We start from the raw sequence: 27500 nt of genomic DNA, 5'->3' as shown, positions 1-27500 counted from the left end.
TGTGAAACAGTGAGGGTGAGCTCTTTTGTAGTTAGCTCTGTCCTGCGTTTCAGTGAACTGGTGTTTTGAAAAGGCAGCAGAGATGGTGGGAGACAGAGAAACAGAGCGTGCTGTCAGAGAAGGACAGAAATAGCAGCGATGCTTTTGTGGCCAGAGTAACATGGCTTCCATTAAATATGTAGAGTAAAAGTTGAAAACGCAGAGCAAGGCTGACAGTGCAGAGTCTCTGGAGGGAGAGACACACGCAGCTAACAACGAACACACACACACACACACACACACACACACACACACACACACACACACACACACACACACACACACACACACACACACACACACACACACACTCCTCTAGTCTACTACTACTCCTCTAGTCTACTACTACTCCTCTAGTCTACTACTACTTATCTAGTCTTCTACTACTCCTCTCGTCTACTACTACTACTCCTCTAGTCTACTACTCCTCTAGTCTACTACTACTCCTCCAGTCTACTACTACTTATCTAGTCTTCTACTACTCCTCTCGTCTACTACTACTCCTCTAGTCTACTACTACTCCTCTAGTCTACTACTACTTATCTAGTCTTCTACTACTCCTCTCGTCTACTACTACTCCTCTAGTCTACTACTCCTCCTTTAGTCTACTTCTCCTCTAGTCTACTACTCCTCTAGTCCACTACTCCTCTCGTCTACTACTACTCCTCTAGTCTACTACTGCTCTAGTCTACTACTCCTCTAGTCTACTACTACTCCTCTAGTCTACTACTACTCCTCTAGTCTACTACTGCTCTAGTCTACTACTCCTCTAGTCTACTACTGCTCTAGTCTACTACTCCTCTAGTCTACTACTACTCCTCTAGTCTACTACTACTCCTCTAGTCTACTACTCCTCTAGTCTACTACTACTCCTCTAGTCTACTACTACTCCTCTAGTCTACTACTGCTCTAGTCTACTCCTCCTCTAGTCTACTACTACTCCTCTAGTCTACTACCCCTCTAGTCTACTACTACTCCTCTAGTCTACTACTACTCCTTTAGTCTACTTCTCCTCTAGTCTACTTCTCCTCTAGTCTACTACTACTCCTCTAGTCTACTTCTCCTCTAGTCTACTACCCCTCTAGTCTACTACTACTCCTCTAGTCTACTACTACTCCTTTAGTCTACTTCTCCGCTAGTCTACTTCTCCTCTAGTCTACTACTACTACTCCTCTAGTCTACTTCTCCTCTAGTCTACTACTACTCCTCTAGTCTACTACTGCTCTAGTCTACTAATCCTTTAGTCTAGGACTACTCTAGTCTACGACTCCTCTAGTCCTCTACTACTCCTCTAGTCTACTACTCCTCTGGTCTACTACTACTACTCAAAGTCTACTACTCCTCCCCTAGTCTACTACTCCTCCTCCCCTAGTCTCCTCCTCCTCCTCCTCCTCTAGTCTACTTCTCATCCTCCTCCTCTAGTCTACTCCTCCTCCTCCTCTAGTCTACTTCTCATCCTCCTCCTCTAGTCTACTCCTCATCCTCCTCTAGTCTACTCCTCCTCCCCCCCTCTAGTCTACTTCTCATCGTCCTCCTCTAGTCTACTCCTCCTCCTCCTCTAGTCTACTTCTCATCATCCTCCTCTAGTTTACTCCTCATCCTGCTCCTCTAGTCTACTTCTCATCCTGCTCCTCTAGTCTACTCCTCATCATCCTCCTCTCGTCTACTCCTCCTCCGCCTCTAGTCTACTCTTCCTCCTCCTCTAGTCTACTCATCTTCCCCCTCCTCTAGTCTACTTCTCATCCTCCTCCTCTAGTCTACTACTCCTCCACTAGTCTACTCCTCCTCCTCTAGTCTACTTCTCATCCTCCTCCTCTAGTCTACTCATCCTCATCCTCTAGTCTGCTCCTCCTCCTCCTCTAGTCTACTCCTCATCATCCTCCTCTAGGCTCCTTCTCATCCTCCTCTAGTCTACGACTCCTCTAGTCCTCTACTACTCCTCTAGTCTACTACTCCTCTGGTCTACTACTACTACTCAAAGTCTACTACTCCTCCCCTAGTCTACTACTCCTCCTCCTCTAGTCTTCTCCTCATCCTCCTCCCCTAGTCTACTCCTCATCCTCCTCCTCTAGTCTACTCCTCATCATCCTCCTCTAGGCTCCTTCTCATCCTCCTCCTCTAGTCGCCTCCTCATCATCCTCCTCTAGGCTCCTTCTCATCCTCCTCCTCTAGTCTACTCCTCATCCTCCTCCTCTAGTCTTCTCCTCCTCATTCTAGTCTACTCCTCTTCCTCCTCCTCTAGTCTACTCCTCTTCCTCCTCCTCTTCCTCTCCTCCTCCTCCTCTTCCTCTAGTCTACTCCTCCTCCACCTCTAGTCTACTCTTCCTCCTCCTCTAGTCTATTCCTCATCCTCCTCCTCTAGTCTATTCCTCATCCTCCTCCTCTAGTCTACTCCTCATCCTCCTCCTCTAGTCTACTCCTCATCCCCTTCTCTAGTCTACTCCTCTTCCTCCTCCTCTAGTCTACTCCTCCTCCTCCTCTTCCTCTAGTCTACTCCTCATCCTCCTCCTCTAGTCTACTCCTCATCCTCCTCCTCTAGTCTACTCCTCATCCTCCTCCTCTAGTCTACTCCTGATACTCCTCCTCTAGTCTTCTCCTCCTCCTCTAATCTACTTCTCCTCCTCCTCCTCTAGTCTACTCCTAATCCTCCTCCCCTAGTCTACTACTCCTCCTCCTCTAGTCTTCTCCTCATCCTCCTCCCCTAGTCTACTCCTCATCCTCCTCCTCTAGTCTACTCCTCATCATCCTCCTCTAGTCTACTTCTCATCTTCCTCCTAGTTTACTCCTCCTCCTGCTCTTCTAGTCTACTTCTCATCCTCCTCCTCTAGTCTACTCCTCATCCTTCTCCTCTAGTCTCTTCCTTATTATCCTCCTCTAGTCTACTCCTCCTCCTCCTCTAGTCTACTTCTCATCCTCCTCCTCTAGTCTACTTTTCATCCTCCTCCTCTAGTCTACTTCTCATCCTCCTCCTCTAGTCTACTACTCCTCCTCTAGTCTACTCCTCATCCTCCTCTAGTCTACTCCTCCTCCCCCCCTCTAGTCTACTTCTCATCGTCCTCCTCTAGTCTACTCCTCCTCCTCCTCTAGTCTACTTCTCATCATCCTCCTCTAGTTTAGTCCTCATCCTGCTCCTCTAGTCTACTTCTCATCCTGCTCCTCTAGTCTACTCCTCATCATCCTCCTCTCGTCTACTCCTCCTCCGCCTCTAGTCTACTCTTCCTCCTCCTCTAGTCTACTCATCTTCCCCCTCCTCTAGTCTACTTCTCATCCTCCTCCTATAGTCTACTACTCCTCCACTAGTCTACTACTCCTCCTCTAGTCTACTTCTCATCCTCCTCCTCTAGTCTACTCATCCTCATCCTCTAGTCTGCTCCTCCTCCTCCTCTAGTCTACTCCTCATCATCCTCCTCTAGGCTCCTTCTCATCCTCCTCTAGTCTACGACTCCTCTAGTCCTCTACTACTCCTCTAGTCTACTACTCCTCTGGTCTACTACTACTACTCAAAGTCTACTACTCCTCCCCTAATCTACTACTCCTCCTCTAGTCTTCTCCTCATCCTCCTCCCCTAGTCTACTCCTCATCCTCCTCCTCTAGTCTACTCCTCATCATCCTCCTCTAGGCTCCTTCTCATCCTCCTCCTCTAGTCGCCTCCTCATCATCCTCCTCTAGGCTCCTTCTCATCCTCCTCCTCTAGTCTACTCCTCATCCTCCTCCTCTAGTCTTCTCCTCTTCCTCATTCTCTAGTCTACTCCTCCTCCTCTAGTCTACTCCTCTTCCTCCTCCTCTAGTCTACTCCTCCTCCTCCTCTTCCTCTAGTCTACTCCTCCTCCACCTCTAGTCTACTCTTCCTCCTCCTCTAGTCTACTCCTCCTCCTCCTCTAGTCTATTCCTCATCCTCCTCCTCTAGTCTACTCCTCATCCTCCTCCTCTAGTCTACTCCTCATCCCCCTCCTCTAGTCTACTCCTCTTCCTCCTCCTCTAGTCTACTCCTCTCCTCCTCTTCCTCTAGTCTACTCCTCATCCTCCTCCTCTAGTCTACTCCTCATCCTCCTCCTCTAGTCTACTTCTCCTCCTCCTCCTCTAGTCTACTCCTAATCCTCCTCTTCTAGTCTACTCCTCCTCCTCCTCCTCTAGTCTACTCCTCCTCCTCCTCCTCCTCTATTCTACTCCTCCCCTCCTCTAGTGTACTCCTCCTCCTCCTCTAGTCTACTCTTCCTCCTCCTCTAGTCTACTCCTCATCCTCCTCTAGGCTACTCCTCCTCATCCTCCTCTAGTCTATTCCTCATCTTCCTCCTTTAGTCTTCTCCTCATCCTCCTCCTCTAGTCTACTCCTCCTCCTCCTCCTCTAATCTACTTCTCCTCCTCCTCCTCTAGTCTACTCCTAATCCTCCTCTTCTAGTCTACTCCTCCTCCTCCTCCTCTAGTCTACTCCTCCTCCTCCTCCTCCTCTATTCTACTCCTCCCCTCCTCTAGTGTACTCCTCCTCCTCCTCTAGTCTACTCTTCCTCCTCCTCTAGTCTACTCCTCATCCTCCTCTAGGCTACTCCTCCTCATCCTCCTCTAGTCTATTCCTCATCTTCCTCCTTTAGTCTTCTCCTCATCCTCCTCCTCTAGTCTACTCCTCCTAATCCTCCTCTAATCTACTTCTCATCCTCCTCCTCTAGTCTACTCCTCATCCTCCTCCTCTAGTCTCCTCTTCCTCCTTATCTAGTCTACTCCACATCATCCACCTCTAGGTTACTTCTCATCCTCCTCCTCTAGTCTACTTCTCTTCTTCCTCCTCTAGTCTACTCCTCATCCTCCTCCTCTAGTCTACTCCTCATCCTCCTCCTCTAGTCTACTCCTCATCCTCCTCCTCGAGTCTACTCCTCTTCCTCCTCCTCTAGTCTCCTCCTCCTCGTCTAGTGTACTCCTCTTCCTCCTCCTCTAGTCTCCTCCTCCTTCTCCTCCTCCTCCTCCTCCTCCTCCTCTAAGTCTACTCCTCCTCCTCCAGTCTACTACTCCTCCACTAGTCTACTCCTCCTCCTCTTCCTCTAGTCTACTCCTCATCATCCTCCTCTAGTCTACTTCTCATCATCCTCCTCTAGTCTACTCCTCATCGTCCTCCTCTAGTCTCCTCCTCCTCCTCCTCCTCTAGTCTACTTCTCATCCTCCTCCTCTAGTCTATTCCTCCTCCTCCTCCTCTAGTCTCTTCCTTATTATCCTCCTCTAGTCTACTCCTCATCGTCCTCCTCTAGTCTACTCCTCCTCATCCTCCTCTAGTCTACTCCTCATCGTCCTCCTCTAGTCTACTTCTCATCCTCCTCCTCTAGTCTACTCCTCATCGTCCTCCTCTAGTCTACTCCTCCTCATCCTCCTCTAGTCTACTCCTCCTCCTCCTCCTCCAGTCTACTTCTCATCATCCTCCTCTAGTCTCCTCCTCCTCCTCCTCCTCTAGTCTACTTCTCATCCTCCTCTTCTAGTCTATTCCTCCTCCTCCTCCTATAGTCTCTTCCTTATTATCCTCCTCTAGTCTACTCCTCCTCCTCTGCCTGACAGCACACTAACATTCTGTAGGCCATCCAAACCATGTTCTCCTCCTCTGCCTGACAGCACACTAACATTCTGTAGGCCATCCAAACCATGTTCTCCTCTTCTGCCTGACAGCACACTAACATTCTGTAGGCCATCCAAACCATGTTCTCCTCTTCTGCCTGACAGCACACTAACATTCTGTAGGCCATCTAAACCATGTTCTCCTCCTCTGCCTGACAGCACACTAACATTCTGTAGGCCATCTAAACCATGTTCTCCTCTTCTGCCTGACAGCACACTAACATTCTGTAGGCCATCTAAACCATGTTCTCCTCTTCTGCCTGACAGCACACTAACATTCTGTAGGCCATCCAAACCATGTTCTCCTCCTCTGCCTGACAGCACACTAACATTCTGTAGGCCATCCAAACCATGTTCTCCTCCTCTGCCTGACAGCACACTAACATTCTGTAGGCCATCCAAACCATGTTCTCCTCTTCTGCCTGACAGCACACTAACATTCTGTAGGCCATCTAAACCATGTTCTCCTCCTCTGCCTGACAGCACACTAACATTCTGTAGGCCATCTAAACCATGTTCTCCTCTTCTGCCTGACAGCACACTAACATTCTGTAGGCCATCTAAACCATGTTCTCCTCTTCTGCCTGACAGCACACTAACATTCTGTAGGCCATCTAAACCATGTTCTCCTCCTCTGCCTGACAGCACACTAACATTCTGTAGGCCATCCAAACCATGTTCTCTGTACATGCCTGACAGCACACTAACATTCTGTAGGCCATCCAAACCATGTTCTCCTCTTCTGCCTGACAGCACACTAACATTCTGTAGGCCATCTAAACCATGTTCTCCTCTTCTGCCTGACAGCACACTAACATTCTGTAGGCCATCTAAACCATGTTCTCCTCTTCTGCCTGACAGCACACTAACATTCTGTAGGCCATCTAAACCATGTTCTCCTCTTCTGCCTGACAGCACACTAACATTCTGTAGGCCATCCAAACCATGTTCTCCTCCTCTGCCTGACAGCACACTAACATTCTGTAGGCCATCTAAACCATGTTCTCCTCTTCTGCCTGACAGCACACTAACATTCTGTAGGCCATCCAAACCAGGTTCTCCTCCTCTGCCTGACAGCACACTAACATTCTGTAGGCCATCCAAACCATGTTCTCCTCCTCTGCCTGACAGCACACTAACATTCTGTAGGCCATCTAAACCATGTTCTCCTCTTCTGCCTGACAGCACACTAACATTCTGTAGGCCATCCAAACCATGTTCTCCTCTTCTGCCTGACAGCACACTAACATTCTGTAGGCCATCCAAACCATGTTCTCCTCTTCTGCCTGACAGCACACTAACATTCTGTAGGCCATCTAAACCATGTTCTCCTCTTCTGCCTGACAGCACACTAACATTCTGTAGGCCATCTAAACCATGTTCTCCTCCTCTGCCTGACAGCACACTAACATTCTGTAGGCCATCTAAACCATGTTCTCCTCCTCTGCCTGACAGCACACTAACATTCTGTAGGCCATCCAAACCATGTTCTCCTCCTCTGCCTGACAGCACACTAACATTCTGTAGGCCATCCAAACCATGTTCTCCTCCTCTGCCTGACAGCACACTAACATTCTGTAGGCCATCTAAACCATGTTCTCCTCTTCTGCCTGACAGCACCCTAACATTCTGTAGGCCATCCAAATCATGTTCTCCTCCTCTGCCTGACAGCACACTAACATTCTGTAGGCCATCTAAACCATGTTCTCCTCTTCTGCCTGACAGCACACTAACATTCTGTAGGCCATCCAAACCATGTTCTCCTCCTCTGCCTGACAGCACACTAACATTCTGTAGGCCATCTAAACCATGTTCTCCTCCTCTGCCTGACAGCACACTAACATTCTGTAGGCCATCCAAACCATGTTCTCCTCTTCTGCCTGACAGCACACTAACATTCTGTAGGCCATCTAAACCATGTTCTCCTCTTCTGCCTGACAGCACACTAACATTCTGTAGGCCATCTAAACCATGTTCTCCTCTTCTGCCTGACAGCACACTAACATTCTGTAGGCCATCTAAACCATGTTCTCCTCTTCTGCCTGACAGCACACTAACATTCTGTAGGCCATCCAAACCATGTTCTCCTCCTCTGCCTGACAGCACACTAACATTCTGTAGGCCATCTAAACCATGTTCTCCTCTTCTGCCTGACAGCACACTAACATTCTGTAGGCCATCCAAACCAGGTTCTCCTCCTCTGCCTGACAGCACACTAACATTCTGTAGGCCATCCAAACCATGTTCTCCTCTTCTGCCTGACAGCACACTAACATTCTGTAGGCCATCCAAACCATGTTCTCCTCCTCTGCCTGACAGCACACTAACATTCTGTAGGCCATCTAAACCATGTTCTCCTCTTCTGCCTGACAGCACACTAACATTCTGTAGGCCATCCAAACCGTGTTCTCTGTACATGCCTGACAGCACACTAACATTCTGTAGGCCATCCAAACCATGTTCTCCTCCTCTGCCTGACAGCACACTAACATTCTGTAGGCCATCCAAACCATGTTCTCCTCCTCTGCCTGACAGCACACTAACATTCTGTAGGCCATCCAAACCATGTTCTCCTCTTCTGCCTGACAGCACACTAACATTCTGTAGGCCATCTAAACCATGTTCTCCTCTTCTGCCTGACAGCACACTAACATTCTGTAGGCCATCCAAACCATGTTCTCCTCCTCTGCCTGACAGCACACTAACATTCTGTAGGCCATCCAAACCATGTTCTCCTCCTCTGCCTGACAGCACACTAACATTCTGTAGGCCATCCAAACCATGTTCTCCTCCTCTGCCTGACAGCACACTAACATTCTGTAGGCCATCCAAACCATGTTCTCCTCCTCTGCCTGACAGCACACTAACATTCTGTAGGCCATCTAAACCATGTTCTCCTCCTCTGCCTGACAGCACACTAACATTCTGTAGGCCATCTAAACCATGTTCTCCTCCTCTGCCTGACAGCACACTGTAGGCCATCCAAATCATGTTCTCCTCCTCTGCCTGACAGCACACTAACATTCTGTAGGCCATCCAAACCATGTTCTCCTCCTCTGCCTGACAGCACACTAACATTCTGTAGGCCATCCAAACCATGTTCTCCTCCTCTGCCTGACAGCACACTAACATTCTGTAGGCCATCCAAACCATGTTCTCCTCCTCTGCCTGACAGCACACTAACATTCTGTAGGCCATCCAAACCATGTTCTCCTCTTCTGCCTGACAGCACACTAACATTCTGTAGGCCATCCAAACCATGTTCTCCTCCTCTGCCTGACAGCACACTAACATTCTGTAGGCCATCCAAACCATGTTCTCCTCCTCTGCCTGACAGCACACTAACATTCTGTAGGCCATCCAAACCATGTTCTCCTCCTCTGCCTGACAGCACACTAACATTCTGTAGGCCATCTAAACCATGTTCTCCTCCTCTGCCTGACAGCACACTAACATTCTGTAGGCCATCTAAACCATGTTCTCCTCTTCTGCCTGACAGCACACTAACATTCTGTAGGCCATCTAAACCATGTTCTCCTCTTCTGCCTGACAGCACACTAACATTCTGTAGGCCATCCAAACCATGTTCTCCTCTTCTGCCTGACAGCACACTAACATTCTGTAGGCCGTCTAAACCATGTTCTCCTCTTCTGCCTGACAGCACACTAACATTCTGTAGGCCATCCAAACCATGTTCTCCTCTTCTGCCTGACAGCACACTAACATTCTGTAGGCCATCCAAACCATGTTCTCCTCCTCTGCCTGACAGCACACTAACATTCTGTAGGCCATCTAAACCATGTTCTCCTCCTCTGCCTGACAGCACACTAACATTCTGTAGGCCATCTAAACCATGTTCTCCTCCTCTGCCTGACAGCACACTAACATTCTGTAGGCCATCTAAACCATGTTCTCCTCTTCTGCCTGACAGCACACATTCTGTAGGCCATCTAACATTCTGTAGGCCATCTAAACCATGTTCTCCTCTTCTGACAGCACACTAACATTCTGTAGGCCATCTAAACCATGTTCTCCTCTTCTGCCTGACAGCACACTAACATTCTGTAGGCCATCCAAACCATGTTCTCTGTACATGCCTGACAGCACACTAACATTCTGTAGGCCATCCAAACCATGTTCTCATTCTGTACCATGTTCTGCCTGACAGCACACTAACATTCTGTAGGCCATCCAAACCATGTTCTCTGTACATGCCTGACAGCACACTAACATTCTGTAGGCCATCTAAACCATGTTCTCCTCTTCTGCCTGACAGCACACTAACATTCTGTAGGCCATCCAAACCATGTTCTCTGTACATGCCTGACAGCACACTAACATTCTGTAGGCCATCCAAACCATGTTCTCTGTACATGCCTGACAGCACACTAACATTCTGTAGGCCATCCAAACCATGTTCTCTGTACATGCCTGACAGCACACTAACATTCTGTAGGCCATCCAAACCATGTTCTCCTCTTCTGCCTGACAGCACACTAACATTCTGTAGGCCATCCAAACCATGTTCTCCTCCTCTGCCTGACAGCACACTAACATTCTGTAGGCCATCTAAACCATGTTCTCACAGCACACTAACATTCTGTAGGCCATCTAAACCATGTTCTCCTCCTCTGCCTGACAGCACACTAACATTCTGTAGGCCATCTAAACCATGTTCTCCTCTTCTGCCTGACAGCACACTAACATTCTGTAGGCCATCTAAACCATGTTCTCCTCTTCTGGCTGACAGCACACTAACATTCTGTAGGCCATCTAAACCATGTTCTCCTCTTCTGCCTGACAGCACACTAACATTCTGTAGGCCATCCAAACTCTGTACATGCCTGACAGCACACTAACATTCTGTAGGCCATCCAAACCATGTTCTCTGTACATGCCTGACAGCATCCAAACCATGTTCACAGCACACTAACATTCTGTAGGCCATCCAAACCATGTTCTCCTCCTCTGCCTGACAGCACACTAACATTCTGTAGGCCATCTAAACCATGTTCTCCTCTCCTCTCTGCCTGACAGCACACTAACATTCTGTAGGCCATCTAAACCATGTTCTCCTCCTCTGCCTGACAGCACACTAACATTCTGTAGGCCATCTAAACCATGTTCTCCTCTTCTGCCTGACAGCACACTAACATTCTGTAGGCCATCTAAACCATGTTCTCCTCTTCTGCCTGACAGCACACTAACATTCTGTAGGCCATCTAAACCATGTTCTCCTCTTCTGCCTGACAGCACACTAACATTCTGTAGGCCATCCAAACCATGTTCTCTGTACATGCCTGACAGCACACTAACATTCTGTAGGCCATCCAAACCATGTTCTCTGTACATGCCTGACAGCACACTAACATTCTGTAGGCCATCCAAACCATGTTCTCTGTACATGCCTGACAGCACACTAACATTCTGTAGGCCATCTAAACCATGTTCTCCTCCTCTGCCTGACAGCACACTAACATTCTGTAGGCCATCTAAACCATGTTCTCCTCCTCTGCCTGACAGCACACTAACATTCTGTAGGCCATCTAAACCATGTTCTCCTCCTCTGCCTGACTGTAGGCCATCCAAACCATGTTCTCTGTTCACCTGAACATTTCTGTAGGCCATCTAAACCATGTTCTCCTCCTCTGCCTGACAGCACACTAACATTCTGTAGGCCATCCAAACCATGTTCTCCTGCCTGACAGCACACTAACATTCTGTAGGCCATCTAAACCATGTTCTCCTCCTCTGCCTGACAGCACACTAACATTCTGTAGGCCATCTAAACCATGTTCTCCTCCTCTGCCTGACAGCACACTAACATTCTGTAGGCCATCCAAACCATGTTCTCCTCCTCTGCCTGACAGCACACTAACATTCTGTAGGCCATCCAAACCATGTTCTCCTCCTCTGCCTGACAGCACACTAACATTCTGTAGGCCATCTAAACCATGTTCTCCTCCTCTGCCTGACAGCACACTAACATTCTGTAGGCCATCTAAACCATGTTCTCCTCTTCTGCCTGACAGCACACTAACATTCTGTAGGCCATCCAAACCATGTTCTCTGTACATGCCTGACAGCACACTAACATTCTGTAGGCCATCTAAACCATGTTCTCCTCCTCTGCCTGACAGCACACTAACATTCTGTAGGCCATCCAAACCATGTTCTCCTCCTCTGCCTCTGATCCAAACCATGTTCTCTGTACATGCCTGACACTAACATTCTGTAGGCCATCCAAACCATGTTCTCCTCCTCTGCCTGACAGCACACTAACATTCTGTAGGCCATCTAAACCATGTTCTCCTCCTCTGCCTGACAGCACACTAACATTCTGTAGGCCATCTCCTCCTCTGCCTGACCATGTTCTCCATCCCATGTTCTGCCTGACAGCACACTAACATTCTGTAGGCCATCCAAACCATGTTCTCCTCCTCTGCCTGACAGCACACTAACATTCTGTAGGCCATCAAACCATGTTCTCCTCCTCTGCCTGACAGCACACTAACATTCTGTAGGCCATCTAAACCATGTTCTCCTCCTCTGCCTGACAGCACACTAACATTCTGTAGGCCATCTAAACCATGTTCTCCTCCTCTGCCTGACAGCACACTAACATTCTGTAGGCCATCCAAATCATGTTCTCCTCCTCTGCCTGACAGCACACTAACATTCTGTAGGCCATCCAAAACCATGTTCTCCTCCTCTGCCTGACAGCACCACTAACATTCTGTGACAGGCCATCCAAACCATGTTCTCCTCCTCTGCCTGACAGCACACTAACATTCTGTAGGCCATCCAAACCATGTTCTCCTCCTCTGCCTGACAGCACACTAACATTCTGTAGGCCATCCAAACCATGTTCTCCTCTTCTGCCTGACAGCACACTAACATTCTGTAGGCCATCCAAACCATGTTCTCTGTACATGCCTGACAGCACACTAACATTCTGTAGGCCGTCTAAACCATGTTCTCCTCTTCTGCCTGACAGCACACTAACATTCTGTAGGCCATCCAAACCATGTTCTCCTCTTCTGCCTGACAGCACACTAACATTCTGTAGGCCGTCTAAACCATGTTCTCCTCTTCTGCCTGACAGCACACTAACATTCTGTAGGCCATCCAAACCATGTTCTCCTCTTCTGCCTGACAGCACACTAACATTCTGTAGGCCATCCAAACCATGTTCTCCTCCTCTGCCTGACAGCACACTAACATTCTGTAGGCCATCTAAACCATGTTCTCCTCCTCTGCCTGACAGCACACTAACATTCTGTAGGCCATCTAAACCATGTTCTCCTCCTCTGCCTGACAGCACACTAACATTCTGTAGGCCATCTAAACCATGTTCTCCTCTTCTGCCTGACAGCACACTAACATTCTGTAGGCCATCTAAACCATGTTCTCCTCTTCTGGCTGACAGCACACAAACATTCTGTAGGCCATCTAAACCATGTTCTCCTCTTCTGCCTGACAGCACACTAACATTCTGTAGGCCATCCAAACCATGTTCTCTGTACATGCCTGACAGCACACTAACATTCTGTAGGCCATCCAAACCATGTTCTCTGTACATGCCTGACAGCACACTAACATTCTGTAGGCCATCCAAACCATGTTCTCTGTACATGCCTGACAGCACACTAACATTCTGTAGGCCATCTAAACCATGTTCTCCTCCTCTGCCTGACAGCACACTAACATTCTGTAGGCCATCTAAACCATGTTCTCCTCCTCTGCCTGACAGCACACTAACATTCTGTAGGCCATCTAAACCATGTTCTCCTCCTCTGCTTGACAGCACACTAACATTCTGTAGGCCATCCAAACCATGTTCTCTGTACATGCCTGACAGCACACTAACATTCTGTAGGCCATCTAAACCATGTTCTCCTCCTCTGCCTGACAGCACACTAACATTGTGTAGGCCATCCAAACCATGTTCTCCTCTTCTGCCTGACAGCACACTAACATTCTGTAGGCCATCTAAACCATGTTCTCCTCCTCTGCCTGACAGCACACTAACATTCTGTAGGCCATCTAAACCATGTTCTCCTCCTCTGCCTGACAGCACACTAACATTCTGTAGGCCATCCAAACCATGTTCTCCTCCTCTGCCTGACAGCACACTAACATTCTGTAGGCCATCCAAACCATGTTCTCCTCCTCTGCCTGACAGCACACTAACATTCTGTAGGCCATCTAAACCATGTTCTCCTCCTCTGCCTGACAGCACACTAACATTCTGTAGGCCATCTAAACCATGTTCTCCTCTTCTGCCTGACAGCACACTAACATTCTGTAGGCCATCCAAACCATGTTCTCTGTACATGCCTGACAGCACACTAACATTCTGTAGGCCATCTAAACCATGTTCTCCTCCTCTGCCTGACAGCACACTAACATTCTGTAGGCCATCCAAACCATGTTCTCCTCCTCTGCCTGACAGCACACTAACATTCTGTAGGCCATCCAAACCATGTTCTCTGTACATGCCTGACAGCACACTAACATTCTGTAGGCCATCCAAACCATGTTCTCTGTACATGCCTGACAGCACACTAACATTCTGTAGGCCATCTAAACCATGTTCTCCTCCTCTGCCTGACAGCACACTAACATTCTGTAGGCCATCTAAACCATGTTCTCCTCTTCTGCCTGACAGCACACTAACATTCTGTAGGCCATCTAAACCATGTTCTCCTCTTCTGGCTGACAGCACACAAACATTCTGTAGGCCATCTAAACCATGTTCTCCTCTTCTGCCTGACAGCACACTAACATTCTGTAGGCCATCCAAACCATGTTCTCTGTACATGCCTGACAGCACACTAACATTCTGTAGGCCATCTAAACCATGTTCTCCTCTTCTGCCTGACAGCACACTAACATTCTGTAGGCCATCCAAACCATGTTCTCCTCTTCTGCCTGACAGCACACTAACATTCTGTAGGCCGTCTAAACCATGTTCTCCTCTTCTGCCTGACAGCACACTAACATTCTGTAGGCCATCCAAACCATGTTCTCCTCTTCTGCCTGACAGCACACTAACATTCTGTAGGCCATCTAAACCATGTTCTCCTCTTCTGCCTGACAGCACACTAACATTCTGTAGGCCATCTAAACCATGTTCTCCTCCTCTGCCTGACAGCACACTAACATTCTGTAGGCCATCTAAACCATGTTCTCCTCCTCTGCCTGACAGCACACTAACATTCTGTAGGCCATCCAAACCATGTTCTCCTCCTCTGCCTGACAGCACACTAACATTCTGTAGGCCATCCAAACCATGTTCTCCTCCTCTGCCTGACAGCACACTAACATTCTGTAGGCCATCTAAACCATGTTCTCCTCTTCTGCCTGACAGCACACTAACATTCTGTAGGCCATCTAAACCATGTTCTCCTCTTCTGGCTGACAGCACACAAACATTCTGTAGGCCATCTAAACCATGTTCTCCTCTTCTGCCTGACAGCACACTAACATTCTGTAGGCCATCCAAACCATGTTCTCTGTACATGCCTGACAGCACACTAACATTCTGTAGGCCATCCAAACCATGTTCTCTGTACATGCCTGACAGCACACTAACATTCTGTAGGCCATCCAAACCATGTTCTCTGTACATGCCTGACAGCACACTAACATTCTGTAGGCCATCTAAACCATGTTCTCCTCCTCTGCCTGACAGCACACTAACATTCTGTAGGCCATCTAAACCATGTTCTCCTCCTCTGCCTGACAGCACACTAACATTCTGTAGGCCATCTAAACCATGTTCTCCTCCTCTGCTTGACAGCACACTAACATTCTGTAGGCCATCCAAACCATGTTCTCTGTACATGCCTGACCTGCACACTAACATTCTGTAGGCCATCTAAACCATGTTCTCCTCCTCTGCCTGACAGCACACTAACATTCTGTAGGCCATCTAAACCATGTTCTCCTCCTCTGCCTGACAGCACACTAACATTGTGTAGGCCATCCAAACCATGTTCTCCTCTTCTGCCTGACAGCACACTAACATTCTGTAGGCCATCTAAACCATGTTCTCCTCCTCTGCCTGACAGCACACTAACATTCTGTAGGCCATCTAAACCATGTTCTCCTCCTCTGCCTGACAGCACACTAACATTCTGTAGGCCATCCAAACCATGTTCTCCTCCTCTGCCTGACAGCACACTAACATTCTGTAGGCCATCTAAACCATGTTCTCCTCCTCTGCCTGACAGCACACTAACATTCTGTAGGCCATCTAAACCATGTTCTCCTCTTCTGCCTGACAGCACACTAACATTCTGTAGGCCATCCAAACCATGTTCTCCTCCTCTGCCTGACAGCACACTAACATTCTGTAGGCCATCTAAACCATGTTCTCCTCCTCTGCCTGACAGCACACTAACATTCTGTAGGCCATCTAAACCATGTTCTCCTCCTCTGCCTGACAGCACACTAACATTCTGTAGGCCATCTAAACCATGTTCTCCTCTTCTGCCTGACAGCACACTAACATTCTGTAGGCCATCTAAACCATGTTCTCCTCTTCTGGCTGACAGCACACAAACATTCTGTAGGCCATCTAAACCATGTTCTCCTCTTCTGCCTGACAGCACACTAACATTCTGTAGGCCATCCAAACCATGTTCTCTGTACATGCCTGACAGCACACTAACATTCTGTAGGCCATCTAAACCATGTTCTCCTCCTCTGCTTGACAGCACACTAACATTCTGTAGGCCATCCAAACCATGTTCTCTGTACATGCCTGACAGCACACTAACATTCTGTAGGCCATCTAAACCATGTTCTCCTCCTCTGCCTGACAGCACACTAACATTCTGTAGGCCATCTAAACCATGTTCTCCTCCTCTGCCTGACAGCACACTAACATTGTGTAGGCCATCCAAACCATGTTCTCCTCTTCTGCCTGACAGCACACTAACATTCTGTAGGCCATCTAAACCATGTTCTCCTCCTCTGCCTGACAGCACACTAACATTCTGTAGGCCATCTAAACCATGTTCTCCTCCTCTGCCTGACAGCACACTAACATTCTGTAGGCCATCCAAACCATGTTCTCCTCCTCTGCCTGACAGCACACTAACATTCTGTAGGCCATCCAAACCATGTTCTCCTCCTCTGCCTGACAGCACACTAACATTCTGTAGGCCATCCAAACCATGTTCTCCTCCTCTGCCTGACAGCACACTAACATTCTGTAGGCCATCTAAACCATGTTCTCCTCCTCTGCCTGACAGCACACTAACATTCTGTAGGCCATCTAAACCATGTTCTCCTCTTCTGCCTGACAGCACACTAACATTCTGTAGGCCATCCAAACCATGTTCTCCTCCTCTGCCTGACAGCACACTAACATTCTGTAGGCCATCTAAACCATGTTCTCCTCCTCTGCCTGACAGCACACTAACATTCTGTAGGCCATCTAAACCATGTTCTCCTCCTCTGCCTGACAGCACACTAACATTCTGTAGGCCATCTAAACCATGTTCTCCTCTTCTGCCTGACAGCACACTAACATTCTGTAGGCCATCTAAACCATGTTCTCCTCTTCTGGCTGACAGCACACAAACATTCTGTAGGCCATCTAAACCATGTTCTCCTCTTCTGCCTGACAGCACACTAACATTCTGTAGGCCATCCAAACCATGTTCTCTGTACATGCCTGACAGCACACTAACATTCTGTAGGCCGTCTAAACCATGTTCTCCTCTTCTGCCTGACAGCACACTAACATTCTGTAGGCCATCTAAACCATGTTCTCCTCTTCTGCCTGACAGCACACTAACATTCTGTAGGCCATCTAAACCATGTTCTCCTCCTCTGCCTGACAGCACACTAACATTCTGTAGGCCATCTAAACCATGTTCTCCTCCTCTGCCTGACAGCACACTAACATTCTGTAGGCCATCCAAACCATGTTCTCCTCCTCTGCCTCACAGCACACTAACATTCTGTAGGCCATCCAAACCATGTTCTCTGTCCTCTGCCTGACAGCACACTAACATTCTGTAGGCCATCCAAACCATGTTCTCTCCTCTGCCTGACAGCACACTAACATTCTGTAGGCCATCTAAACCATGTTCTCCTCCTTCTGCCTGACAGCACACTAACATTCTGTAGGCCATCTAAACCATGTTCTCCTCCTCTGCCTGACAGCACACTAACATTCTGTAGGCCATCCAAACCATGTTCTCCTCCTCTGCCTGACAGCACACTAACATTCTGTAGGCCATCTAAACCATGTTCTCCTCCTCTGCCTGACAGCACACTAACATTCTGTAGGCCATCCAAACCATGTTCTCCTCCTCTGCCTGACAGCACACTAACATTCTGTAGGCCATCCAAACCATGTTCTCCTCCTCTGCCTGACAGCACACTAACATTCTGTAGGCCATCTAAACCATGTTCTCCTCTTCTGGCTGACAGCACACAAACATTCTGTAGGCCATCCAAACCATGTTCTCTGTACATGCCTGACAGCACACTAACATTCTGTAGGCCATCCAAACCATGTTCTCTGTACATGCCTGACAGCACACTAACATTCTGTAGGCCATTCAAACCATGTTCTCTGTACATGCCTGACAGCACACTAACATTCTGTAGGCCATCTAAACCATGTTCTCCTCCTCTGCCTGACAGCACACTAACATTCTGTAGGCCATCCAAACCATGTTCTCTGTACATGCCTGACAGCACACTAACATTCTGTAGGCCATCTAAACCATGTTCTCCTCCTCTGCCTGACAGCACACTAACATTCTGTAGGCCATCTAAACCATGTTCTCCTCCTCTGCCTGACAGCACACTAACATTCTGTAGGCCATCCAAACCATGTTCTCCTCCTCTGCCTGACAGCACACTAACATTCTGTAGGCCATCCAAACCATGTTCTCCTCTTCTGCCTGACAGCACACTAACATTCTGTAGGCCATCCAAACCATGTTCTCCTCCTCTGCCTGACAGCACACTAACATTCTGTAGGCCATCTAAACCATGTTCTCCTCCTCTGCCTGACAGCACACTAACATTCTGTAGGCCATCCAATGACATCTTCCTCACGACCAAAGACATGATACCTGCTCTCACACATCAAATATACACACAACACAGCCTTTTCCTGGTAAAGTAAGGGGTTATTCCTGCATGTATCTAAAGCTGGGCTTTAGAGTTTATTTCCTCAGTCACAGTGAAACCATTTGTGTGTGTGTGTGTGTGTGTGTCCTCATCCCAGCAAAGCGTGAGATTGTTGGTTGTTCAGTGGTGAGGACAATGACCATGTGGCTTCCCTGGGCGCACTGTATGTGTGTGTGTGCGTGTGTGTGTGTGTGTGTGCATGCTTGTGTATGTGTACGCAAATGTGTATTTAATCTGTGTGTATCTCCCCCGTTCAGGAAGCCGTTCCCTATCGGAGACAGAGTGACGTTCAGTGGGAAGGACTGTGTGTGTCAACAGTGTTCTCACACACTCGTCACCTCCAACGAACCAATCAAGATCCATGGACCCAGCCGTAAGTCCCGCCCTCATTACCTCGAGACTTGGATCTGGAGGTCTTCACGGGTCCAAAATGGACCTGGAGTATTCCCTCCCGGACCCAATGTATGCATATATTTATTTTTGAATATAGAAACCCGTTCTGAATGGACCCGAGGACAACTAGACTGCCCCATGTAGACCTGGTCGGGTCCAGGCCCAGTCCTAGTGAGGGAAGCAGCAGAAAATTCATTTTTTAAGCTACTTTGTTAACTGGAGCTGATAAAGCATGAGAGGAGGGAGAGAGATGCCATTCTAGCAAGTGGGGGAGGGGCTGTACTGTGAGCAACTGACATGGAGAGCAGGGAGGAGGAAAGGAGAGATGAAAGACAGCAACCAACCAACCTGACTCACGCTATAGTAGAATAATAGCTGCAATAGCTAGGTTATTTATCGTCCACGATGATAATGTGGTACTTGTCTTGGACTGCATCAAACCGGAACGAGAAGCTAGTTAAGCTAGCTAGCTACACGCACCACGCTCCACTCTCGTGAAAAGCAAGAGCAGGAGCATAAATTATACAATTGCTTTCTCTCTCTACTGCAGCAGTTGCATTCGGATCTATGCGGTCCCTTCCGGACAACTCCGTTAAAATTACACTTACCCGAGACCCGTGACAATCATATCAGACCTGACCTAGACCTGTGACATTAATTTGAATTCTAGATTCAGACCCGCTCAGGTCTCGGATCAGGTCTAGGGTATTCAGGTACTGGTGGATCTGAGAGGAACTCTACTTGGAACCAATCTAGAACTAACCTCTAGACCACACCCCTTTCGTATGACCCAATCTAGAATCAACCCCTCAACCACACCCCTTTAGGGTGACAATCTAGAACTAACCCCAAGACTACACCCCTTTAGGGTGACCCAATCAAGAACCAACCCCTATTCCTCCACCACACCCCTTTAGGGTGGATCAATCATGAACCAACCCCTAGACCTGACCCATTTAGGGTGACACACTCTAGAACCAACCCCTAGACCACACCCCTTTAGGGTGACACAATCTAGAACCAACCCCTAGACCACACCCCCTTTAGGGGTCTGCAGGTATAGGGCTGATACACTGAGTTGATACACACATTGTTGGGTATAGATACATTAGCCCCTCAGGTTTGTCCCCCTCTCGCTTCTTTTCACTTATCCCCCTAATTCTCACCACTTTTCTTCACCTCTTTCTCCCACCCCTCCTCCTCCCCCTCCACTCTCCCTCCTCTCTCTCCGTGTCTCCGCCCTCTCTCTCCCTCTCTCCCTCCGTCTCTCCCTACCTCCCTCGCCCCCCTCTGCCTCCCTGTCCCCTTCTCTCCCCCCTCCCTCATCCTCTCCACCTTCCTCTCCCCATCTCCCTCCTTCCTCTCTCCAGACTGTTCAGGGTGTGGAGAGGATATAAAACAGGGACAGTCTCTGCTGGCGTTGGAGAAACAGTGGCATGTCAGCTGCTTCAAGTGTCTAACCTGCAACATGGTCCTCACTGGGGAATACATCAGCAAGTCAGTACACACACACACACACACACACACGTACAGACATTCTTTATTTTTACTACTTTATACATTTTGGAATAATAGTGAAGACATCAAAACTATGAAATAACACATGTGAATCATGATGTGAATCATGTAGTAACCCAAAAAGTGTTAAACACATATATTTTAGATTTGAGATGCATTCCAGGTGACTACCTCATGAAGCTGGTTGAGAGAATGCCAAGAGGTGTGCAAAGCTGTCATCAAGGCAAAGGGTGGCTACTTTGAAGAATCTCAAATACACTTTTTTGGTTACGACGTGTTATTTCATAGTTTTGATGTTATTCTACCATGTAGAAAATATTAAAAATAAAGAAAACCCATGGAATGAATGTGTCTAAACTTTTAACTTGTACTATATATACACAAACAGACACACCACACCACACACACACACACAAACAGACACACCACACACACACACACACAAACAGACACACCACACACACACAAACAGACACACCACACACACACACACAAACAGACACAGAGAGACAGACAAAATACACACACACACACACACACACTCACACACACACCTTTGATTGGGTGTTTAACCCTTTGTGTTTCAGGGACAACGTGCCGTACTGTGAGTCTGACTACCACGCCCAGTTTGGGGTTAAGTGTGAGACGTGCAGCAGATACATCAGTGGACGGGTACTGGAGGTGAGCACTCATACACACTCCCCCTGGGGACCTATGCTATCCTCTCCTCACCTCCTCTCACCTCTCTTCTCCATCAGTCTCTCTCTGGGTTGTTAACAGCTTCTACAACATGCCTGGCTTCATCTGCTGCCCTGCGTGCGTGTTTCGTGCGTCCGATTAATCGGCCGATTTTTATATATATTTGTAATTAATGACAATTACAACGATACAAAATGAACAATAAACACATTTATTTTAACTTAATATAATACATAAATAAAATACATTTAGTCTCAAATAAATAAGAAAACATGTTCAATTTGGTTTAAATAATGCAAAAACACAGTGTTGGAGAAGAAAGTAAAAGTGCAGTATGTGCCATGTAAAAAAGCTAACGTTTATGTTCCTTGCTCAGAACACGAGAACATATGAAAGCTGGTGGTGTCTTTTAACATGAGTTGTCAATATTACCAGTTATTCCCAGTTGCCACCTGAGACTGACAGAGGAAGCACTGATCTGTAGAGGAAATGAACATTACACTGATCTGTAGAGGAAATGAACATTACACTGATCTGTAGAGCAAATGAACATTACACTGATCTGTAGAGGAAATGAACATTACACTGATCTGTAGAGGAAATTAACATTACACTGATCTGTAGAGGAAATGAACGTTACACTGATCTGTAGAGTAAATGAACATTACACTGATCTGTAGAGGAAATGAACATTACACTGATCTGTAGAGCAAATGAACATTACACTGATCTGTGGAGGAAATGAACATTACACTGATCTGTAGAGGAAATTAACATTACACTGATCTGTAGAGGAAATGAACATTACACTGATCTGTAGAGGAAATGAACATTACACTGATCTGTACAGGAACCTCACATTACATGCAGCTTAGGCAATCTCTCGCTATCTCTCACACACACATACACACTCATTATTTCAAATAGACGCTCTACATCTCATCTCTCTATTTCTCCCTCCCTCCATCTCTCTCTCTGACACCTCCTCACCTGCCTCACCCTCTCTTTATAATGTGTTTAGGTGACCCAGAGGGATTGTTGTGCTAATTACTGTAGGAAGGCAGAGCTCATGCTATGTCCCAAATGGCACCCTTTTCCCAACATAGTGTCCTACTTTTGACTAGAGCCCTATGGGTCCTAGTTCACTACCTAGGAATAGGGTGCCATTTGGGAGGAATCCTCATAGTAGGAGCCGTTGAAAAGAGGGTCGTTATGAGAACCATCATTATTATCCCACTGATAAGCTATCATTAAATAGGAGACCACTGGTAACTGACGATTAGGATGATTAGCTATCATTAAGTAGGAGACCACTGGTGACCACTGTTAAATGATAATTAGGATGATTAGTTATCATTAAGTAGGAGACCACTGTTAAATGATGATTAGGATGATTAGTTATCATTAAGTAGGAGACCACTGGTAACTGACGATTAGGATGATTAGCTATCATTAAGTAGGAGACCACTGGTAACTGACGATTAGGATGATTAGCTATCATTAAATAGGAGACCACTGGTAACTGACGATTAGGATGATTAGCTATCATTAAATAGGAGACCACTGGTGATCACTGTTAAATGACGATTAGGATGATAAGCTATCTGCAAAGGGGACAGGATGACTGTACCCTATTGAGGGGAGGATGGATGGGGCCATGTATCACAAGATCTTGGCCAACAACCTCCTTCCCTCAGTAAGAGCATTGAAGATGGGTCATGGCTTGGTCTTCCAGCATGACAACGACCTGAACCACACAGCCAGGGCAACTAAGGAGTGGCTCCGTAAGAAGCATCTCAGGGTCCTGGAGTGGCCTAGCCAGTCTCCAGACCTGAACCCAATAGAAAATCTTTGGAGGGAGCTGAAAGTCCGTATTGCCCAGCGACAGCCCCGAAACCTGAAGGATCTGGAGAAGGTCTGTATGGAGGAGTGGGCCAAAATCCCTGCTGCAGTGTGTGCAAGCCTGGTCAAGAACTACAGGAAACATATGATCTCTGTAATTGCAAACAAAGTTTTCTGTACCAAATATTAAGTTCTGCTTATGTCATGCAATAAAATGCAAATTAATTACTTAAAAATCATACAATTTGATGTTCTGGATTTTTGTTTTAGATTCTGTCTCTCACAGTTGAAGTGTACCTATGATAAAAATTACAGACCTCTACATGCTTTGTAAGTGGGAAAACATGCAAAATTGGCAGTGTATCAAATACAGTACTTGTTCTCCCCACTGTATATATACAGTGTTGTAACAATTTTCAAATGGTTAAAGTACACAAGGGAAAATAAATAAGCATAAATATGGGTTGTATTTACAATGATGTTTTTTCTTCACTGCTTGCCCTTTATTGTGGCAACAGGTCATAAATCTTGCTGCTGTGATGGCACACTGGAATTTCACCCAGTAGATATGGGAGTTATCAAAATTGGGTTTGTTTTCAAATTCTTTGTTGATCTGTGTAATCTCAGGGGAATATGTGTCTCTAATATGGTCATACATTGGACAGGAGGTTAGGAAGTGCAGCTCAGTTTCCACCTCATTTTGTGAGCAGTGTGCACATAGCCTGTCTTCTTTTGAGAGCCATATCTGCCTACGGCGACCTTTCTCAATAGCAAGGCTATGCTCACTGAGTCTGTATATAGTCAAAGGTTTCTTTAAGTTTAGGTCAGTCACGGGTGTCAGGTATTCTGCCACTGTGTACTCTCTGTTTAGGGCCAAATAGCTTTCTAGTTTGCTTTGTTTTTTTGGTTAATTCTTTCCAATGTGTCAAGTAATTATCTTTTTGTTTTCTCATGATTTAGTTGGGTAATTGTGCTGCTGTCCTGGGGCTCTGTGGGGTGTGTTTGTGTTTGTGTTTGTGAACAGAGCCCCAGGACCAGCTTCTTGCTTAGGGGACTCTTCTCCAGGTTCATTTTGGCATTTCACCCAATACATATATTTTATATTTTCAAATTCTTTGTACTGAATGATAATTTTGGGAAATAAGGATTCTCTTAGATCTGAGTATTTGTCACAGTGTAATAGGAAATGCATCCATGTCTCTACCTCTTCCCGGGGTCAGAGTGAGAACAGCCTGTCCTCTCTGGGCAGCCAGGTTTGTCTGTGATGACCTGTCTCTATAGCCAGGCTGTGCTCTCTGGGCAGCCAGGTTTGTCTGTGATGACCTGTCTCTATAGCCAGGCTGTGCTCACTGGGCAGCCAGGTTTGTCTGTGATGACCTGTCTCTATAGCCAGGCTGTGCTCACTGGGCAGCCAGGTTTGTCTGTGATGACCTGTCTCTATAGCCAGCCTGTCCTCTCTGGGCAGCCAGGTTTGTCTGTGATGACCTGTCTCTATAGCCAGGCTGTCCTCTCTGGGCAGCCAGGTTTGTCTGTGATGACCTGTCTCTATAGCCAGGCTGTCCTCTCTGGGCAGCCAGGTTTGTCTGTGATGACCAGGTCTCTATAGCCAGACTGTCCTCTCTGGGCAGCCAGGTTTGTCTGTGATGACCTGTCTCTATAGCCAGGCTGTCCTCTCTGGGCAGCCAGGTTTGTCTGTGATGACCTGTCTCTATAGCCAGGCTGTCCTCTCTGGGCAGCCAGGTTTGTCTGTGATGACCTGTCTCTATAGCCAGGCTGTGCTCACTGGGCAGCCAGGTTTGTCTGTGATGACCTGTCTCTATAGCCAGGCTGTGCTCACTGGGCAGCCAGGTTTGTCTGTGATGACCTGTCTCTATAGCCAGGCTGTGCTCTCTGGGCAGCCAGGTTTGTCTGTGATGACCTGTCTCTATAGCCAGGCTGTGCTCTCTGGGCAGCCAGGTTTGTCTGTGATGACCTGTCTCTATAGCCAGGCTGTCCTCTCTGGGCAGCCAGGTTTGTCTGTGATGACCAGGTCTCTATAGCCAGACTGTGCTCACTGAGTCTGTACCCAGTCAATGTTTTCCTCAGTTTTCTATCAGTCACAGTGGTCAGATAGTCTGCCACCAAGTACTGTCTGTTTAGAGCCAAATCGCATTGACGTTTACTTAGATTTTTTGTGGTTTCTTTCCAATAGGTGATATATTTTGTTTTGTTTTGTGATGATTTGGTTGGGCCAGATTTTCTCAGGCTCTATGGGGTTGGTTTAGGTTAGTGAACTGAGCCTCAGAACCAGCTGGCTGAGGGGACTCTTCTCTTGTTTCATCTCTTGACATTGTAGGGCTGTGTGATGAAATGTTTTGAAGTCACTTGTTTTAGATGGTTGTAAGATGTAATATCTCTTTTTTCTATTTGAATGAGCAGGGGGTGGTGGCCCAGTTCTGATCTACATGCGTTATTTGGAGGTTTTCTTTGCTCTTGCAATACAGTCTGGCAAAACTCTGCATGCAATATTTCAATTGGATGTTTGTCCCATTTGGTGAATTCATTATTAGAGAGTGGACCCTATACTTCACTGCCATATAGAGCAATTGGTTCTATTACTGATTGGAACATTTTGAGACAGATTCTGGATTGGAATTTAGATTTGAATGTTCCTTTTAATGGCATAGAATGCTCTTCTTGCTTTGTCTCTCAGCTCGTTCACAGCCATGTGAAAGCTACCTGTGTTGTTGATATTTAATCCTAGATACTTGTTGTTTTGGGTGTGTTCTAATACAACTGGATATAATTGTATTGTTTTTTTTTCAGGTTAACTGTCAGAGCCCAGGTCTGACAGAACCTGTGATTAACCGTTAAAGGCCAGGTCCAACATAACCTGTGGTTAACCGTCAGAGCCCAGATCTGACAGAACCTGTGCAGATGATCTAGGTGCTGCTGTAACCCCTCTTTAGTGGGAGACAGCAGCTCCAGGTCATCTGCGTACAGCAGGCACTTGATTTCAGTGTTGTGTAGGGTGAGACCAGGTGCAGCAGATTATTCTAATGTGTTTGTCAATTCATTAATGTAGATGTTCAACAGTGTTGGACTTATTGGGCAGCCCTGTTTCACTCTCCGTCCGTGAGAGAAGAAGTCTGTTTGCTTGTTACCAATTTTAACTGCACATTTGTTTTTAGTGTACATTGATTTAATAACATCATATGTTTTCCTTCCAATGCCACTTTCTATTAGTCTATAAAAATACCTTTGTGCCAAATTGAATCAAATGCTTTCTTGAAGTCTACAAATCACGAGTTGTGCCTTTGATGTGGACACCAAGGAACTTGAAGCTCTCAATCTGCTCCACTTCAGCCCCGTCAATGAGAATGGGGGTGTGCACGGTCCTCCTTTTCCTGTAGTCCACAATCATCTCCTTTGTCTTGATCACGTTGAGGGAGAAGTTGTTGTCATCGTTGTTGGTGATCAGGCCTACCACTGTTGTGTCATCTGCAAACTTGATGATGGTGTTGGAGTCGCACCTGGCCATGCTGTCACGAATGTACAGGAAGGGACTGAGCACACACCCCTGAGGGTCCCCTGTATTGAGGATCAGCGTGGCGGATGTGTTGTTACCTACAGTACTGCTGCCAAGGGATGAGGTGTACAGTTGAAGTCGGAAGTTTACATACACCTTAGCCAAATACATTTCAACTCAGTTTTTCACAATTCTTGACATTTAATCCTAGTAAAAATTCACTGTCTTAGGTCAGTTAGGATCACCACTTTACTTGAAGAATGTGAAATGTCAGCAAAGCACCCCCACAACATGATGCAGCCACCCCGTGCTTACAAGCCTCCCCCTTTTTCCTCCAAACACAACGATGGTCATTATGGCCAAACAGTACGATCTTTGTCTCCATGTGCAGTTGAAAACTTTATGCCGGTTTTGGAGCAGTGGCTTTTTCCTTGCTGAGCGGCCTTTCAGGTTATGTCGATATAGGACTCATTTTACTGTGGATATAGATACTTTTGTACCTGTTTCCTCCAGCATCTACACAGGGTCCTTTGCTGTTGTTCTGGGATTGATTTGCACTTTTCGCACCAAAGTATGTTCATCTCTAGGAGACAGAACACGTCTCCTTCCTGAGCGGTATGACGGCTGCGTGGTCCCGTGGTGTTTATACTTGCATACTATTGTTTGTACCGATGAACGTGGTACCTTCAGGCGTTTGGACATTGCTCCCAAGGATGAACCAGACTTTTGGAGGTCTACAATT

At 47.0% G+C, this 27500-nt stretch overlaps 1 protein-coding gene across 1 annotated transcript in view; it reads left to right on the top strand.

Moving 5' to 3' along the window:
- Positions 1-27500, top strand: part of LOC115114989 (actin-binding LIM protein 3-like) — a 134716-nt gene that overhangs the window by 66549 nt on the left and 40667 nt on the right. The window contains exons 4-6 of the mRNA XM_065019875.1: positions 19056-19171; positions 20562-20688; positions 21297-21390. Coding sequence (XP_064875947.1) covers positions 19056-19171; positions 20562-20688; positions 21297-21390 — 337 coding nt within the window. The remainder of the gene's footprint in view (positions 1-19055; positions 19172-20561; positions 20689-21296; positions 21391-27500) is intronic.

This window comes from Oncorhynchus nerka, linkage group LG6, assembly GCF_034236695.1.
Source record: "Oncorhynchus nerka isolate Pitt River linkage group LG6, Oner_Uvic_2.0, whole genome shotgun sequence".
Taxonomy (NCBI): domain Eukaryota; kingdom Metazoa; phylum Chordata; class Actinopteri; order Salmoniformes; family Salmonidae; genus Oncorhynchus; species Oncorhynchus nerka.
The sequence above is the reverse complement of the archived record's forward strand: the minus strand, read 5'-3'. Positions and strand labels throughout refer to the sequence as shown.